Source organism: Eutrigla gurnardus (genome assembly GCF_963514095.1).
Source record: "Eutrigla gurnardus genome assembly, chromosome: 21".
Taxonomy (NCBI): Eukaryota; Metazoa; Chordata; class Actinopteri; order Perciformes; family Triglidae; genus Eutrigla; species Eutrigla gurnardus.
In genome coordinates, this window is record NC_139932.1 from 18751566 (window position 1) to 18765550 (window position 13985).

At 37.5% G+C, this 13985-nt stretch overlaps 1 protein-coding gene across 1 annotated transcript; it reads right to left on the reverse strand.

Annotated features, from left to right (window-relative positions):
- Positions 1-149: 149 nt before the first annotated feature.
- Positions 150-12107, reverse strand: csrp2 (cysteine and glycine-rich protein 2). Its single transcript, XM_084039416.1, has 6 exons — positions 11967-12107; positions 10076-10187; positions 7981-8149; positions 6165-6294; positions 1494-1587; positions 150-389 (listed from the first exon to the last, which is right to left on the reverse strand). Exons 2-6 carry the CDS (start codon positions 10185-10187, stop codon positions 313-315), a joined length of 582 nt encoding a protein of 193 aa, XP_083895542.1. The 5' UTR covers positions 11967-12107; the 3' UTR covers positions 150-312.
- Between the last annotated feature and the right edge of the window lie 1878 nt (positions 12108-13985).

Consider the following 13985-nt stretch of genomic DNA (forward strand, 5'->3'; position numbering starts at 1 on the left):
CCCCCCCCCCCCCCCCTCTCACCTCACCATGTGGGATAATAAAACAAAAATGTCAAAAAAAGATAAAGCACATAATCATCTCCAGTGCCTCTCTGCCCACCTTCAGACATCACTGTAACTCTGCTTCAGATGTAAACATATGGGCATGGTTCAGTTTTAATGGCTTTAATAATAAAAATACGGTCAAATGTGAACACGTTGGGGGGTTTGGTGAATGGTTTGTTTTTATTTACGTCATGAGCACCTACTTCACTGTTTAAAAAACACACGGGGGGGGGGAGGGGGGTCATGGTGCAGGATCCGGGTCAGCCGTCACTGAGCGTGGACCAGAGCGCCGGCTCCTTGTCCGTACCCGAAGCCTTTGGGCCCGAAGTTCTTGGCGTAGCACGCTGTGGAGGCAAAGAGTCGTCGTTAACGAAGCTGCATCCTGATTCGTTTACATCACGTCATGTGATTCATGCAAAGGAGGGAAGAATCACATGTTAATTTTCTTTTCAGATGTCAAACCTGTGGAACCCGATTACTAAACACGTGGTCTGATTCCATATGTTCATTTTTCTTTTGTTTGTTCTGCATCGGCCGGGTCAACGCACAGATGTCTAAATGTATTTTTATTCACATTTATGAGAGAAAAACGGCTGTTTAAAGATCGACTGCCAGAGCTTAACGGGAGGATTTAAGAGAGAAACGATTCAGGTCAAAGTGGACGGATGTTTTTGTGCTAGAACATAACTTTAGACGGCTGCTGTAGCGCCACCATCAGGACATGGACTTGTCAAACGGGAAGGCAGATTTTCCTCATCTTTGACGTTTGAAGCGTCAGAGAAACGCTAAACAAAGAGACTCGCTTTCTAAATCATGAGAGCACATTGAACAAATCTCTGCTCTCAGACGTCACTGTATTTTTTTAAGATGTCAAGTAAAAAAAAAACCTTCTTCCAGTTTGCAAACTTGGTTTGACCTGAAACCAGTTACTGCTGAGCTCCACCTCGACGGACTAAAGAGCTCTCCAGGTAAGAGGAGCGTCTAACTCTGAAATCTGCCTCCTCTTCCTGTTGCTGTTGGATCCTCGTTAAACTGAGATCTCACAGAAAACCAGCTGAGTGACGGATTCCCAGCTGGAACGCTTGTTTACCTCACACGGACATGTGACCTTTAAAAACCCTCCACTCAGCCTTGTGGTTTGACAACCCGGCGCTGAATTTCTGACTTTTTCTTTCTGTGTGTTTCACTTTTCAAAACATGTCAGTTCTGCTTCACAGAAACGTTCCCGATGAGAGCCACGGAGTCGGGATGAAAACATTCCTCCTCATCAGTACGAGGTTTGGGTTACGACGTCATGTGACTCCGGTTTAACCCGTCTCATTGGCCCAAACGGTGAGTACACGAGGCCAACATGCTGAAGGTCTACCGGCTCTAACTCTTCCACGTCGGGGTGTGTTTATTCTCCTGTCGCTATGGCGATACTGTGGTAGGAGTTGGTGACCTCTCACCTTTGCAGTAGATTTCCCCGTCCTTCTCCGTCTGAGTGGTCGACTCCAGGCTCTTGCCACATTTCGCACAGCGGAAGCAGTTCTTGTGCCACGGCTACGAAGACGGAGAGATGAGTTTAGTTTTAAAGCAGCCCGAATGTCTTCATTACATCATAAACAACACATGACAGCTTCTGCTGTGAGCCTCGTAGATTTCCTCCCGTTAGGAAACACATTAACGGCTCTCCCCGCCCGATGACATCATCCCTCGGGTCGATCCACGTGCGACGGGAAACGCTCCACTCCCACTTTTCAGAGGAAACACAAATCTTCACCCCTCTCTCTTCTTCATCTGAGCAACTCGTCTGAGGCTCGATGAATTAAACATCCTGCCGTGACTTCATGGACTGAATCTCTGCCAGAACCCCCCCCCCCCCCCCTCCTCCTCGATTAACGCCAGCTGTTAGGAAGCTCCCGTCCAAACTTCGTGGAACGGCTTCAATCACAAAAAAAAACGGGATTTGTGTTCCTCTCATTAGCGGAGACCACACCAGACCTCCTGCAATGTGGTTCAGCGCTGTAAAAAACAACCCATGTGGGTCCAATTCCAGTCCAACCAGTTTCCCCCCCGTTGGGTTGTGGTGTAGAGGTTAGTCAGGATCCAGCACCGCTGGTTTCCTCTTTACTGCTTTGGTTAGTTCTGTAGAGCCTGAAGCTTCAACACGTTGTCCTCCTCGTACACTTTCAGCCGGCGTTACCGTGACAACAAATTAATCTTCCCCCTTAGCCAAGACTCGGCTCGTTATCGACTTGGCAGGAGCCTCAATTCTAAAGTCTGACGGTTCATGTTCATGTCCAAACATCTTTCTGGCTTTCCTCTCAGTTACTCCCTCGATGTGGAGATGAACAATGATCCAAAAATACAAAACTTAACTATTAAACATGAATATCTAACCTTAAATATTAAACATGGATATATAACTTTAACTATTAAACATGGATATCTAACCTTAACTATTAAACATGAATATCTAACCTTAACTATTAAACATGAATATCTAACCTTAAATATTAAACATGAATATCTAACCTTAACTATTAAACATGAATATCTAACCTTAACTATTAAACATGGATATCTAACCTTAAATATTAAACATGGATATCTAACCTTAACTATTAAACATGAATATCTAACCTTAACGATTAAACATGAATATCTAACCTTAACTATTAAACATCGATATCTAACCTTAACTATCAAACATGAATATCTAACCTTAACTATTAAACATGAATATCTAACCTTAACGATTAAACATGAATATCTAACCTTAACTATTAAACATGAATATCTAACCTTAACTATTAAACATGAATATCTAACCTTAACTATTAAACATGAATATCTAACCTTAACGATTAAACATGAATATCTAACCTTAACGATTAAACATGAATATCTAACCTTAACTATTAAACATGAATATCTAACCTTAACTATTAAACATGGATATCTAACCTTAACTATTAAACATGAATATCTAACCTTAACTATTAAACATCGATATCTAACCTTAACTATCAAACATGAATATCTAACCTTAACTATTAAACATCGATATCTAACCTTAACTATTAAACATGAATATCTAACCTTAACTATTAAACATGAATATCTAACCTTAACTATTAAACATGAATATCTAACCTTAACTATTAAACATCGATATCTAACCTTAACTATTAAACATGAATATCTAACCTTAACTATTAAACATGAATATCTAACCTTAACTATTAAACATGAATATCTAACCTTAACTATTAAACATGGATATCTAACCTTAAATATTAAACATGGATATCTAACCTTAACTATTAAACATGAATATCTAACCTTAACTATTAAACATGAATATCTAACCTTAAATATTAAACATCGATATCTAACCTTAACTATTAAACATGGATATCTAACCTTAAATATTAAACATGGATATCTAACCTTAACTATTAAACATGAATATCTAACCTTAAATATTAAACATCGATATCTAACCTTAACTATTAAACATGGATATCTAACCTTAAATATTAAACATGGATATCTAACCTTAACTATTAAACATGAATATCTAACCTTAACTATTAAACATGAATATCTAACCTTAAATATTAAACATCGATATCTAACCTTAACTATTAAACATGAATATCTAACCTTAACTATTAAACATGAATATCTAACCTTAACTATTAAACATGAATATCTAACCTTAACTATTAAACATGGATATCTAACCTTAACTATTAAACATCGATATCTAACCTTAACTATTAAACATGAATATCTAACCTTAACTATTAAACATCGATATCTAACCTTAACTATCAAACATGAATATCTAACCTTAACTATTAAACATGGATATCTAACCTTAACTATTAAACATCGATATCTAACCTTAACTATTAAACATGAATATCTAACCTTAACTATCAAACATGGATATCTAACCTTAAATATTAAACATGAATATCTAACCTTAACTATTAAACATGAATATCTAACCTTAACTATTAAACATGAATATCTAACCTTAACTATTAAACATGGATATCTAACCTTAACTATTAAACATGAATATCTAACCTTAACTATTAAACATGAATATCTAACCTTAACTATTAAACATGAATATCTAACCTTAACTATTAAACATGAATATCTAACCTTAACTATTAAACATGAATATCTAACCTTAACTATTAAACATGAATATCTAACCTTAACTATTAAACATGGATATCTAACCTTAACTATTAAACATCGATATCTAACCTTAACTATTAAACATGAATATCTAACCTTAACTATTAAACATCGATATCTAACCTTAACTATCAAACATGAATATCTAACCTTAACTATTAAACATGGATATCTAACCTTAACTATTAAACATGAATATCTAACCTTAACTATTAAACATCGATATCTAACCTTAACTATTAAACATGAATATCTAACCTTAACTATTAAACATGAATATCTAACCTTAACTATTAAACATCGATATCTAACCTTAACTATTAAACATGAATATCTAACCTTAACTATCAAACATGGATATCTAACCTTAAATATTAAACATGAATATCTAACCTTAACTATTAAACATGAATATCTAACCTTAACTATTAAACATGAATATCTAACCTTAACTATTAAACATGGATATCTAACCTTAACTATTAAACATGAATATCTAACCTTAACTATTAAACATGAATATCTAACCTTAAATATTAAACATGAATATCTAACCTTAACTATTAAACATGAATATCTAACCTTAACTATTAAACATGAATATCTAACCTTAACTATTAAACATGAATATCTAACCTTAACTATTAAACATGAATATCTAACCTTAACTATTAAACATGGATATCTAACCTTAACTATTAAACATCGATATCTAACCTTAACTATCAAACATGAATATCTAACCTTAACTATTAAACATGAATATCTAACCTTAAATATTAAACATGAATATCTAACCTTAACTATTAAACATGAATATCTAACCTTAACTATTAAACATGAATATCTAACCTTAACTATTAAACATGGATATCTAACCTTAACTATTAAACATGAATATCTAACCTTAACTATTAAACATGAATATCTAACCTTAACTATTAAACATGAATATCTAACCTTAACTATTAAACATGGATATCTAACCTTAACTATTAAACATGAATATCTAACCTTAACTATTAAACATGAATATCTAACCTTAAATATTAAACATGAATATCTAACCTTAACTATTAAACATGAATATCTAACCTTAACTATTAAACATGAATATCTAACCTTAACTATTAAACATGAATATCTAACCTTAACTATTAAACATGAATATCTAACCTTAACTATTAAACATGAATATCTAACCTTAACTATTAAACATGAATATCTAACCTTAACGATTAAACATGAATATCTAACCTTAACGATTAAACATGAATATCTAACCTTAACTATTAAACATGAATATCTAACCTTAACTATTAAACATGAATATCTAACCTTAACTATTAAACATGGATATCTAACCTTAACTATTAAACATCGATATCTAACCTTAACTATTAAACATGAATATCTAACCTTAACTATTAAACATGGATATCTAACCTTAACTATTAAACATGAATATCTAACCTTAACTATTAAACATGAATATCTAACCTTAAATATTAAACATGAATATCTAACCTTAACTATTAAACATGAATATCTAACCTTAACTATTAAACATGAATATCTAACCTTAACTATTAAACATGAATATCTAACCTTAACTATTAAACATGAATATCTAACCTTAACTATTAAACATGAATATCTAACCTTAACTATTAAACATGAATATCTAACCTTAAATATTAAACATGAATATCTAACCTTAACTATTAAACATGAATATCTAACCTTAACTATTAAACATGAATATCTAACCTTAACTATCAAACATCGATATCTAACCTTAACTATTGAACATGAATATCTAACCTTAACTATTAAACATGGATATCTAACCTTAACTATTAAACATCGATGTCTAACCTTAACTATTGAACATCTCCAGAGGATGGCGCTCTCACCTTGCCCGCCCCCATGATCTTCTCCGCTGCGTACACTGAGTCTCCACACCGGGCACATTTATCTGAACCTCCGAACTTCTGGGCGAACTTGGACGGGTTTGGGTTGGTGGTCGGTTTGTGAGTCTGTGTGCTGCCGGGGGAGAAAACACATGAATCACAATCATCTCACATCTCAATGTTCTAGTCTGTCATCATGATGTCATCTAGAGGCTGAAGTTGATCCTTTAAAATGTCTTCCATCGTCTTTTATTGGACATTTTCACCTGCAGTACACATTTGAGCCACACGGGGCAGCCTTAATGTCTTTATTGCTCTGATAATAGTAGCTAACTTGGACAGTTTGTTTTAATGGTGAGAGGAAATGAAAGAGACTTCCTGTTTATTTCGCCTTAAAAGGATTTATTTCTATACGTAACTCAGCTGAACTGTAAGGTTTACGTGTCTGAGATCAAATAAGGTGATGCAGAGATGGTTATTGTTTATTAATAAGTGGGTCCCCAGAAAAGAAACGCTGTCATTTATTATTTTCTCTAAAAAAATAATGATTATATCTGCCCCGCCACTAAGAATACAGGATAAGCTGTAGACGATGGATGGATGGATGGATATTATTATCTGATTTTCAGTTTCGTTGCCTCCTCCTTTATTTATTTACCGAGGGTGAACCGAGTCTGTCGACGCCGTAATAAATACCTCATTAATGTATCAGTTAAACATTCATTTCTAAATCAATTAACATCTGTTCATGAAGTCTGCGATAACATTGTTAAAGACTAGAAATAAACCCGGCACGCCCCCCTTGTCCTCGTGGACCGGCGGTGAGAAAGCGAGCGGGGGCCGGTCACCCATGGGTGACTGGCAGCCCCCAGTGGCCCCTGAATGAAGCCCTTTGTGGCCGGAGGACAGAGAGGAAGGGCCACTTACATAATCAACTCTTTCATAACGCCGATCACCTGACGGCTGGAGGCGGGGCTTAACATCCAGGGTGCGTTTTCTCCCTGTTTTCGTTTTATTTTAGTGCTTTTCACATCATGTGTTTAATAATAATGTAATAACAGGAGTTTCGTGTCATAGAGCCACTTGGAAAGCAGTGGAGCGGCACATTTAGAGGACGTATTAATCTCTTAGCTCATTCCTGTAAATGTCAGGCTTTTTCTTTTTCTTGGATTTGAAAGTTGGACGACGAGCCAATAATTCACCACGAGGAGGTTTCTCTGCTTTTCTCACAAATATTCGGTTCAGGCAGCGAGAAACAGAAAAGCATATCTATAGATAGATAGATATCGTTACATCCTTATATGGCTTTTCCTGCATTACAGTGAAGGGATGTCATTTCCTGAACAGACCGCTTTAGCTGTAATAACTTAGTCATTTTATCCACATCAAGGGTGATTATTTATCAAACATTTCACAATATTTGGTGAAAAACATCGTGATGGTGGCGAGCAGTGAAGAGGCCGTTAGTTTTTATGATTTCTACGTTAAGTATCTTGTTGTTTTCCACGTGTTTATGTGTTGCGTGCGGTTCGTGAAACGACGGCGAACTCGCTGACCTCGTCAACCACTTTGTGCAATTAAGTGATATGAATGATCCCTTTTTTTTTTGTTTTTCAGACATTTCAAAGATGTCATTTGTGTTCTATTAAATCTATAAAATTTGCACAAAACAACTCCTCCAGTGTTACTGGCAGCACTGTGAGGGTTTTGTTTTCCTGCCAAATTGGATCTAAATCTGTACATCTTGTGCTGCTTTTTGTTAATCATCCACACACGGAGGGGAGGAGGGAGGGAAACGCTGCAGAGCGGGTGGACTTACTCTTCGGGTTTGATTCCCAGCCGCTCCCCCCGGTCCATGTTGAGCGTGCCCGCCCCCTGACCGTAGCCGTAGCCTTTGGGGCCGTACTTCTTCCCGTAGCACGACTTGCAGTAGATCTCCTGGTCGTGGATGGCCAGCGTGGTGCTGTCTAAGCCCTTCCTGCAGACCACTGAGGACACACACACACACACACACACACACACACACACACACACACAGAAACAAGGAGTTAGCATCACCGCTAACAAAGAACCAGCGTATCTTTCTGCCATCAGGGTGAGGCTGAAATGTTCTCAGAGGAAAGAATGAGCTTATCTAGAAAAGCATAGATCTACGTGTAACGTGTCACATGTAATGCTTTTTTAGTGCACGTGAGCGTGCACGACCAGCTACCTCACGTCCACCTGCTCTACACTGTAATTCTAATAATCTTACAGCTGATTTAACAAAGCAGCAAAGCTCTTAATTGTAATTTTATTTCTACCTTATTTTTTACTTTTATTTTTATTTTATTTCTGCTTTTCAGAAGTTGAGTTTAAGAATTTCATTACAGTATGACATTTCAGTACATGACATTCACAAAATCTTGAATCTTGAAATGACATTGCTGTCGCTGTGAGCTGCTAGCCGCCGACTTAGCCGCCACCCTGTTGAGAGCCGTGTGGAGGCCGTGTTGAGCACTTTTAAGTCAACCGGTAAAATATTCAAGTCAACCTATAAATGACAAGAAAAGGCTTCTTTTTTTTTAAATATCATAATTAGTTTTTCTGATGTCATCGCAGGATTTATTAGATTCAAACTCGGAGCTGTATGAGAAAATATGTGTATTTGGCAGGTTTGCATGAGTAAAGAATGCATTGTTGTTGGGGAAAACAACAGCATTACAGTGGCTTAAAGACTACACACACACACACACACACACACACACACACACACACACACACACACTGGCTGGTGGTGGGATTATTTGAATTCTTCACACACACTCGCCTGCACTGAGCGACACACAGGTTTTCGATTTCACATAACTGGAAAAACCGTCTCTGTGATCTCGTTCACAACGAAAATCTGTCTGTGTGTCTGTCTGTCTGTCTGTCTGCCTGTCTGTCTATCTGCCTGTCTGTCTGCCTGTAGAGGATATAAGCAAATCAAAAAGATGAAGCCGCAGTAAACAAGTCGTACTTGTGTGTGTAGCTGCCTTTCATACGTAGAAATGTCGTATGTCGGGGGTGAATGTCGTAGAAGGTCAAACAGAACCGGATCCGAGGAGAACCTCCCCCCCCTTTTTTTTTGCTCATCGTCTTCCTCAGCAGGAGCGTCGGACAAAGCTGCCGTTGTACGGGAACGGCTCGGATTGCTTTTGGTTCTTCTTTTCCCGACGGCGCGGCTAAATGAAAGCGAGTGTGATTGGAAGTTGAAGAGCGACGGAGTGATAATAACTCGGTGTGAAGTGAACAAACAATGAGTGAGGATGGGAAACGTCCCGGCCTCCCGGTAACGAGCTGCAGAGAGGTGAAGCGGAGTTTACCCGTCGGTCTGCTTGGACCGAGGCCACGCGGCGTTCAGAAAAACAAACAACACCAGCAGGTTGATGAGGACATTCGTCTACGTGATAAAACTCAGGACGTCTGAAGAGTTGGCTCTGATGCGTTAACTTTCCGTGACCCCCCCCCATTCACGAAGTTCACGTTACCCTTTTTCACAACGCCTCTCACTGTTCGTCTGCCAGGTTTCATTTTTTTCGGGGGTGAATGAGCTGCTTTTCCGTTCTCGAATCTAAAATTGTGTAATTTCTTCAACAAGAGCCTTCAGTCCTATTTAACTTTTAGTGTCGCCGCATTGGGGCGAGTCCTACACTTCCCACAATGCAACTCTTTCGGACCCAAACAGCCCAAATCCAGGCTTGATGTTAAAAATATGAGTCTAATGGGATGATGTCATACAATGAGTTAAACCCCTCTGTATGACGAGCGATGTGATATTGATGATGTTTACACAAAGTCAGACATTCAGTGCTGGGAAACGAACGTCCGGCTGCTACTTCCTGGGCTGAAACATGAACAAAAAAACACTCGTTAAACATTAAACTACTTACTGCAGAGAAAACAGCATTTGTGGAAACTCTTGCCGTCACACTGCACCTCCTCGGCGTGGTAAACCGTCCCACGGCACGCTCCACACTTGTTGCCTCCTCCCCAGTTCGGCATCTTAAGAAACAGGGAATATGTGACTTATTTTCCTTGAAAAAAGATGCATTTAATTGTAATAAATCTGCCGTTGAGAACCTGTATTGCTAGATTTCTACTGTTGCTTCAGGTTGAAGTGGAAAAGCCACAGCTCCAGGAAACCGCCGTGTGAAAAAACACCAAAAACAAAGCAACAGGACGACGTCTGCCTAAACAACAGGGCAGACTAATACCCAAAGGAATGTTTGGGGGCGCCGCTTTACGGCTTTTGTTGTCTGAGTGCAGGACACACAACACAAACAGCAGTGAAGGAGTGTGAGCGTAAAGCAAACACTGTTTTTTTGTTTTCAAACCACACACACGATGACACGAAGCAGCCGTTCACTCCTCACATGTGCAAATGTGTAATTACAAGGTCGTAAAACGTCAAGAGGGGCGTCGGTTGAGGTTCCACGAGGGCCAAATTTAACATTTAATCACCCACGATTAAAAAGGCGCCGTTATTATTGCTTATTAATTGAGAAAGAGAACAGAAAGGCTATAAATCGAGTCGCTCATCGTCCTCCCCAGCTGGATTAGAGACCAGAGGAACAGGCCCAAGCACGAAGCAGGATCAAAAGAAGACCACGAGCCGGGTCCCTGGGGGGGTCTGGGGGGTCTGGGTAGTGATGAGAGGGTCCGGGGCTCAGTCTCTGTACTTAAAGGAGAATTTCAGGTCGACTTTTGACTTTTAATCTCTTGTTACTTTAGTTTAAAGACATTTGAGTTTTTTTATTTTCTTATTAATATGACAGCAATGTACTTCACGGTGTCATTTATATTTTTTATACTTATTTTGACTACTTGTGCGTTTGTGTAGGTCTTGTCACATTACGATGTTTATAGGCTCGTTATTTATAAACCCATTACTCTCTTTGTTTGTATCTGTACTTCTACTCGAGTATATAACGTCTAGGTACTTTTTTAGGTACAAAAACCCAGGCGTTCACATAATGAGATATATAATTAAGAAATTACATTTTTAGGACAGCTTTGAGATCATAGCTGGACCCTTAAATGTTCCAGTGAACCAGAACTAATGACATTTTATTGTTTTTGTTTTATGTTTTTACACAAGACTCTGGACTACATCACAAACTTAGCATCTGGTTTTTAATTAATTAATTTGTTACAAACATTTTAAGGCAAACTATTAAAAAAGACCCATAAAAACAAACTGATATATAATAAGTTTAGCTGTTGAATTTGAGGATTATTGTTTTTTATAGCTAGCTGTGACGTACAACACACATACAGGTTAAATTATTACCTTAAAGTACATTGACGTTATAAAAAATCACAAAGCTGACGTTATTACTGACGTTATAACGTACATATATAACACCGGGACGTATATTGTGCGTGTATTAAGGCTAGCGTGTTTGTTTGTTTGTTTGTTTTAAGCTAACTTTGCCCAACAACGTTTTTAACGCATTAGCTAGCTAATGTTGCTAACTAACTGCTGTTTACAACTTTATTTATCCCGGTTATGAACGCGTTTTTAACGTTATATACAATTATTAAAGTCACTTTAAAAAGAAATACGTTTTTTTTACTTAGAACCTGGCGTTATTGTAATTGCTCGTAATGTTGCCATGTTTGTTATAAAACGTATTTTAATAACTTACATTTGCCCCTCTTCAACCAACAAATTCCACGTAAATATATTCCCTTTACTTGTTTTTAAGTCAGTTAAACAGTCTGGAATCTGCAGTATTGACTTACAGCAAACAATGTGTGAGGGTTTTAAAAGTAAATTACCTTTAACGTCGATGTTTTTGTGTATTTAAAAGCAGGTTGCGGTGTCGGGATGGACGTGGATGTGACTCGGCTCCAGCCGGACGTGTGGATCCAGACAACCCCGGCAGCAGACTCGTCCTCCGCCGCCACATACTCCGCATATCTACCGTTCCCCGCTGGAAGGAGGGGTTTACGAGGTGGCGGGGGGCGTGAACTCAACACCGCGGCTGCGTTCAGGTACCGACAGGAATTATGACTCCTCTTAAACTGGAAGAACTGTGAGTCATTGCTGCAGAAAATAACAGTTTTTTCTCAAATCTAAGGGGAAAAACATACATAAATTGTATTTATATTAAATATTTAATGTAACAAAAACACTCATGTTGCCATGGAAACACGTCCTATACACAAGAGAGCTGTTAGAGAGCTGAGCCACATTTGATGTGATTTTAACCCCCTAATGGATCCATGTCAAAATGACAGGAGATCAATTGTTGAATTAAAAAGGGTAATATGGTGAAGATATGGTGTATTACTCATGAACCCCCCAAAAAAGGACACGACTTGGGATTTTTGGACCAATGGCTCTGATTTATAATAAAATATACCTTTTATTATCGAGGATGGACATTTTAAATCTGGAATCCTGGTCGAGATACAAACATAAAAATGACAACTTGAAAGTGCAGCTTTCTTGCACTTAATAAAGTGTATTAAAACTCAAGAACCTGTTGAGGATTTCTGCAGGGAATAAAGAAACTTCCTGTCGGGATTAGAGAATTAGGGACTTGTTTGCCTGTAGTTATCCTGCTCCCTGCTGGACGCACAATGTAAATGGTGCAGAATGATAACAACAATAAATAATAAAAAATATACACAGCCTTGTCCTCCTCCAGTTACATATTTTCAACTACAAAATGTCAATTTAAAAAAAACAACAAAAAAACACTTTTTTATTGAGTTTTTATGTTTTTCCCATATGCACATCAATTTGTATATTTGCTGACTTTTCTCTAGGGAAGGCTCTTTCCTTTACTTTAACAGTCTTAAGGCCTTATTTTAGCCTTAATATTATAGTAGTAGAACTAGCAATCGCCAGAGGTTTTGTAGTAGAAGTAGTAGGATTATCAGTAGTAGTATACATACTTTATCCGGCCTCGCCTCAGTTACGGTGTGTTTTCATTGAAGTGGTTTTGGGCCCCGTTAGATACTTGGCTGAACTATCCGTCCATATAAAGTTAATCGTCCCATCTGCTGAGGTTTAGTGTCATAAATGCCCCCCCCAGCAGTTTAACAGCGAATATAAAGCTCTGATTGGATGTTTATGTCCTGGCACAGATGCTGAGTGTGTGTGTGTGTGTGTGTGTGTGTGTGTGTGTGTGTGTGTGTGTGTGTGTGTGTGTGTGTGTGTGAGTGTGTGTGTGTGTGACTCCATCAGACAACTGATGTGTCGAATGTGTTTCAATGAAATGTTTTTTATTATGAATTAGAATTTAACCTCAGCGTAACGATGCACTTTTACTGCATGCTGTATTGGAAACATATACATCGTTTATTTTTTTTTAACTCTTTGTAATAATGAATATTATAATATAACAACACAGTTGTCCTACACCTTCTCCAAAGTCAAATTCAAGCTCTTTTCAAGGTGCATTTCCATGCTTTTCCAGCCCCTTCCAGCTGTGGTAAACTCCATATTTGTACCAATCCAATGGTCAGTATTCAGTCTACTTATTATGTCACTTGTTCATCACATTAAATGAGATGTTATTGTCCTCTAAACAACCAACATGATGTTTGGAGACAGCTTTTTACAGAAGGACCACAAATGAAAGGAAAACTAATTCCACTAACAGATCCACAGAAATATAATCACCAACTATTTTCATCATCTGTTCATCATCAAAAGTCATTTTTCATAAAGAAATGTCAGAAAATGCTGTTTTCAGTCCCTCTTAATTTAAATGTAATAAAAAACAGGACAAAGGTGTTCAGTTCAACATTGTTTTTGTTTTTTTAATGAAAGTGTGAAAGTCATAC

Bases quoted from the DNA above. Each gene is read 5' to 3' on its own strand.
- csrp2 (XM_084039416.1), bottom strand. From the start codon at position 10,187: ATGCCGAACTGGGGAGGAGGCAACAAGTGTGGAGCGTGCCGTGGGACG. The intron at 8,150-10,075 runs GTAAGTAGTTTA...GTGTGTCCTCAG, and splicing joins CAAATGCTGTTTTCTCTGCA to TGGTCTGCAGGAAGGGCTTA. The intron at 390-1,493 runs GTGAGAGGTCAC...TTGCCTCCACAG, and splicing joins CGGGGAAATCTACTGCAAAG to CGTGCTACGCCAAGAACTTC.